Raw genomic sequence first — 6,440 nt, 5'->3', positions numbered from 1 at the left:
GTGCAGATTAATTGCCAGTTGTTGATGAGCTGTAAATATTAGTTTAGATTAGCTTCTTGTTTTCCTCTATAAATATTATCCAATTCATTGTAATGTAAATTTAGTTTTCCAGATAATAGACAGAAGATATTTTTTCCCTCTCGTTTGTATGTTCTTAGTTCTCCAATTACTCCATTGTTAAGATTGAAGGAATTTCATCATGAAATTCAAATTGAGATGAAAATTGTAACTGATAAGATTGTGGAAGTGAAAATAGGGAGAAATTAAAGGAGTGGAAAAAGGAATGATAGAAACGTGGGTTTGAGTCTGGGATAATTATGTATTCGGAAGACTTGAGATTTGGGGGAAAATTAGAAATTTTGGTTATATTTTAGAATGGTAGGGAATAATAGAAAATAAGGTGAATAAGAATGTGTATATATGTAATTTTTCCTTAAAATAAATCGTGTAATTAAATTAACAATACAATATAATGGGTAACAACCATCCAAACAAGGCGTAACTATCTTCGTATATACCCACTATTGATAAATTTAATTCTTTTAAAATTAAGTTTGAACCTGAAATAGAAGTATGCATGACATTAGGCGCTCTGTATGTAGCTGCGTAGTCATGACGCAAGTGATACTAAGTCTGCAGTGTGCACCACATTTCATGACTTGACAATTCATTTGTCAATCCTAATATTACATCTAAATTTACGTTTTTTATATGGATAATAGTAATTTCGATTCTCAAGTTATTGTCTTATTGTGATTTTAGTTCTTGTGTTATATGACTTGGTACATTTTAAATGTTTAAGAAAATTTGATTAAGAACACGGAGTATTTTATATAATCTACACAAGCTAAAAGTTAGAGGCAAAAAAATATAATATTATATTGTGATTCATTAAATAGACATATGGGTAAATTAATTCTTTCGACTTTTGAAGGTAAGTATGCGTCAATGTTGAGTGCACAATCAATTGTGAAGCAATTGACAATATTTTAAGGCATTAGCATCATGGAATGGAGTAATATTATCGCAATGAAGATGCAAGATATGCAAAAAACAAAAATTATGAAAAAGTACGTGCATTCGGGCTTCGTCAAGAATATCCCTAACTTTATTGGAAATGACTCAAAATATTTTTCTTCCACATTTTGATCTAAAAATATCATTCACCTTTGTTTTTAGTTTAAAGATACTCCTCCTTCCACCTTTTGGCTTAAAAATACTCCCCACTCAAATTTAATTGAATTGATTACTTTTACTAATTAGTAAATTCTTTTGTTTGTTCTAAAAAATAATTTTATTTTATTTCAAATAATTTTTTTTAAATTCAAATTCTTAATACTATCTCATCCTAAGGAGGGTATTCTGATAGTAGATTAAATGTTCATTCATTAATGAAGATAACATTTGGATGTCAATAAAAGTAAAAGGATACCCGAGAATAAATATATGTGTTGCTTTAGATAATAATCATCAAATTTGTTAATTTTAGAGATTAAAATAACACATTAATTAACTCAAGGTTAAATATGCTAAGTTATATAAGTCAAGAATCAAAATCGCAATAAGATAATAACTTAAGGACCAAAGTTACTATTTCTCCTTTTTTATAATACTATAATGAAAAGTCAATAAGCTAATTCATATAGATATATATTTGTTCACAGTTATGAAAGTAGAAAGAACTTGCCCGCTATCAACGGCAAAATTGACTTTGTATTATGTCATGGCATTGTTTGAATTAGTATACTTCTCTTCCCATATAAGCCTTTGCCCTTTAAGCCATCAAAAGAGTTCCTTTTAAACGGTCTAATATTATCCGCATGTGGTTGTGATAATATATTTTGATCTGTAAATTTGTATAAAGTTGTACAAGTAGACACATGTTCTATATATATAATATAGGTGAAACACCATATAAAATATCGTATAGAATTGAAATTGTCACGTAGAATGTCAAGTAAGATACATTTATGCATTATATCAAAAATAAAACATGCTTATTTTTTAAAGTAGATTAAAAATAAAAAAGATGTCATAAAAAGTAAAACAAAGCAAGCATAGAAATATTAACAACAATAGTCAGTGTAATTTCATGTATAATGTCGGAAAAGGCATAATACATAAATATGTCATTTAACTTGGCTTTAGCTGACATGTATGTCCTTCAACTTTGGGTGTAAATAAGTAGACACTTAAACTTGTATAAAATTGAATAAGTAGACACACGTGTCCTATCTGACATAATACATGTAAGATGCCACGTAGGATACAAAATTGTTATTTATGACGAATGTATCTATTTGTTTAATTTTATACAAATTTAAGTGTATACTTATGAACACGCAAAGTTAAAGGTCATAGTTACTAGCTAAAGTCAAGTTAAGACTATGTTTATGTATTATGCGAAAAGAAATGTTTGAAGGTTATTAAAAAGATAGAAGGTTATTTTTTATTGACCTTCGATTCAAGTAAAAACATATCAGAGCATTTAGCCAATTACAATTTTCCTCTTGACCATTTCAGCTAATTTTATTTTATCCTTTTAAGAATTCTATAGTATTCCTCTTCCCCTGTATATAAATAGACTTGTCTGGCTCTTATAAAACCCCCAATTCTATCTCAAAAATTTCAAATACAGATCAGATATATGCAGTAGATGATGAGCAATATCCCAAAATCTCTAACAGATTCTTCTTTTACTCTCTTCAAACTCGCCATCTCGGCTTCTGATCCTTGGCCTTTCTCTACTGTTTTCTTATAACAACCTCTTTCTCTGTATTTTTTCTTCAATTTTGATTCAAACACAAAAAAAAATGGGTCATAATCATCATCTCAATTTCCATTTTCACGTCCCTCATATCCATTTTCATCTCCATCATCATCATCATCATCATCATCACGGAAAAAGAGAATTGAAGGACATACCGAAAGGATGTTTGGCAATAACAGTAGGACAAGGTGAAGAGCAACAGAGGTTTGTGATCCCAGTGATATACATAAATCATCCCCTGTTTATGCAGCTATTGAAAGAAGCAGAGGAAGAATATGGATTTGATCATAATGGACCTATTAATATTCCTTGTCATATCGAAGAATTTCGACATGTTCAAGGGATAATTGATAAGGAAACTACTTCTCAACACCAGCATACTCACAATAACCCCTGGTGCTTCAAAGCATGATTTCTTCCCAATACTATAACTACTTTTTGACTCGAATTTTTGTTTGTGTTTGATTTTTTTTTCTCTCTGTATCTTTTTTTTTTTTGCTGTTTCTCAAGATGTTCATATACATACATAATTGTTGTGAAAGACGATGACGAAAATTGAATGATATAATAATAGTATTGAGTTTTTGTTGTTTTTTGCCTCTTTACAATGGAGTCTAGTTGAAAGATAATCAACGAGATGATAGTACTTCATTATCAGATCTCAGTAACATAGTTGGTTGATTATTTGAACTATCACTTTACTATAGTTAGATTTTTCACTTTATAATCTCCTCCTCGCCTTCCTCTTATCCCCAATAGAATTTTTTTTGAAAAAAAAGTTTAGTTCTTCAATATTCAACTTATGAAGGAGCTTAGATAGTCTGATGAAATCAGGTGGTACGTCAGCTAGAAATTATAAATTTTTAATTTGGCAAATGTTTAATTTAATTGTATAATTAAATATTTCGACGCTACTTAATGTCATCCACTTTGTTCTTTTCTTTATTGAAATGTGGACCTTTTTTTTTTTTTTTTTGAACCATGCAGCCTCTACAATCTCTGTCACAGCCTCTGCCCATCGGGTGAGCATTATGTGGTGAGCACTGGGTAAACCCCCCACTGTGTAATAGCCTGCAAACCACACAGGGGATGTAAACCGCACTAGGCAAGCCCTATGCGACAGGCTCGACTCAGAAGGCATTAAGGGGGGATCGATCCCGGGTCATCCGTGTGGATAACCACTCTCCAAACCAACTGAGTCATCCCGAAGGACTATGTGGACCTTCTTGTTCATACTTTTTATGTATGATTTCTTCGCTTTTGGCTAAGGGGAGCGTTTCCTTACTAGTAAAATTATTTTCGTGTGATTTATGAGTTGTTAATTTAAGTTATGATATCAATTATTGATATTTGCATTAATATAAACGATTTCGGTGTTTAGCGTTTCAAGTTACCTTTTTTTGTTCTTTGCTTTTTGGCATTCTATCTCATCCAATACTTTTGGATCTTCCTTTTTCTGGGAGATGACGGCATTGGTTGATTGAGAATTTGGAATACTAGTTTTCTTAAGATAAGTATATTTGGACAACTGTTATCTTCTTTTATTTAACTTTGAAGACACGGTTTCTTAAGGAATTTGCATCAATTCTTTCGAAAGAATAATCTTGAAAGGTACATTTAACTCCTTCCACTAAGATTTTTTAACTTTTTTTTGGGGGATTTAGATCACCAGCTTTAGAACTTAAGGGCCAAGAGATGTAGTGGCGGAGTCAAGATTTTTTTTCAAAATATGAAAAAGTTAACCTACGAAAAATCAAAAACGGTTCAACGCATGCTCTATATATTTGAATCATATATAAACAGTGTAAATCAAAGCATATGCGAACGGTGAACGAATAATAATAAACCAACTTAATGATTGCTACTAAGCTTAATGTAGAAGGCTTGGTAAGATCATAAAATAATGCAGCGCAAATATATTTTATTTATAATGGTGTTTAATGGATTCATAATGTGAATGTGAAGACTTAATATGGGTCCATGAGAAAATATTAAGGCAAGTAATCATACTTGATAGCACATGAAAAATATATCATGATCTTAAAAATTCACTACAAAGCTAATTGGGGGGTTGGGTTGGAGTGGATTCTCAGTATCATTAATAAATATTTTGTTTGAAAAGATAGTATTTTAATAATTCATAATTAATAAGTTTCAACTTTTATTGTTTTTAACCTTTTTTTTACTAATTAGATTTGTTTTAATTTCAATATATTACAATCTTTTGAAATAACTTTTTAGGTTTACTGTTTCCTATATTAACATTTAGTAATAAAGAACGTAAATGTCCCTCTGATAAACGGCAAATGTGAAGGAATTAAAATTTTATCCGAATAAATATGACATGATAGTGTAAGAATTGTTTATGGTTATTATTTTCCAAAAAAAATGTCGTTTTGTTTTATAGTTAAATTTGTGAAAAGAGGTTAAAGACAAACAAACTAAGGCCGATTAAGTTCATTTTCTTTGAATTAAAATATTTTTTTTTACAAGTAATTCCTTAAATAGGAAATGGATAGTACAAGGGTGGATTGTGGTGGTGGGTGAAGGTGGAGAGGAGATCCTAGGTTTCCTTCATGGAAGATACTAAAACTGAGGAAGAACAAGATATTAATTAAAGCTTTTTGAAATTTTTCGATAGCATCTATTATCTGTAAAGCCTTCTTTCATAGATCCAAAAACTGAACTTATCATCTCAATGTGAAACGACGACATGCTTAAATACGGGAAAAACTATCTGATAGCATGTGTCTATGCTCTGATGCCCCACTTGAATCTAATTGGGACAAATAGACATACCATTCAAGATTGATTGTTGAGCTGAGAATCATTATGATCGCTTTCCGTTGTAAGGTGGTCTTTCCCAAATAAGACTTCTCTTGAATGCCTGATTCTTATCGAACAAATGTTCAAGGCTTATTACAACCTATAGAAGAGAGACTTTTTTTTATTAGATCTTTTTACTAAATTCGATTTTACCCAATATAGTAATTTATTTAAATTCAATGTGAAGAGAGATTATTTGATTTCACATGGCATTTAATGTTTAATTAATACTAATATTTGAATGCCAAAGAAGCATTTGACCTTAGAATTATGACTTTGACACATTAGTTTTATAATTGGTTTACTTGCCTTGCCAAGTCTTCCCCAATGGTGTCGATGCCACGTTTCTTTTTATTTGAATATAACTAATTATAATTAAATTCTACTACTACCATTAATTACTATTTTAAAATTTAATTTGAATACAACAGCTTGCCATGTTTAATTTTGTTTTTAAAATACTATTTTACGAGGTCTCTTTGTATTTTAAAAATTTTGAATCTATTTTTCAAGAAGAATATACTTCGAAGAGTATTGACTATTGAGATATCCTTCTCATGAATGTATTATTAAAAGGATTTGTTTTACTAGTGTAGAATTTAAAATTTTGGTTACCGACTTAAAACTTGAGGGCTAAGATACGATTTCAAATACTCGACTTAATGTCAATCAAGTAGGTAGAAATTATAAGGGTCTGAAAAATACCCCAACTTTGGTCGAATTTGTTGTTGCGATACTAAACTTTCATGAGGACCTATTAAAAAATAATGCAAAATTATAAATAGTAATGTGTCCACGTGGGCACATATATACCTTTAAAATACACTATTAAATAGTTCAGGGG

The 6,440-nt window shown here is 30.2% G+C and overlaps 1 protein-coding gene across 1 annotated transcript; it reads left to right on the top strand.

Moving 5' to 3' along the window:
- The first annotated feature begins 2,595 nt into the window (after nucleotides 1–2,595).
- LOC102578891 (auxin-responsive protein SAUR32-like) lies at nucleotides 2,596–3,363 on the top strand. Its single transcript, XM_006350660.2, has one exon. The coding sequence runs from the start codon at nucleotides 2,814–2,816 to the stop codon at nucleotides 3,180–3,182; it is 369 nt and encodes a 122-aa protein (XP_006350722.1). The 5' UTR covers nucleotides 2,596–2,813; the 3' UTR covers nucleotides 3,183–3,363.
- Nucleotides 3,364–6,440: the final 3,077 nt, after the last annotated feature.

This window comes from Solanum tuberosum, unplaced genomic scaffold, assembly GCF_000226075.1.
Source record: "Solanum tuberosum cultivar DM 1-3 516 R44 unplaced genomic scaffold, SolTub_3.0 scf00125, whole genome shotgun sequence".
Taxonomy (NCBI): Eukaryota; Viridiplantae; Streptophyta; class Magnoliopsida; order Solanales; family Solanaceae; genus Solanum; species Solanum tuberosum.
The sequence above is the reverse complement of the archived record's forward strand: the minus strand, read 5'-3'. Positions and strand labels throughout refer to the sequence as shown.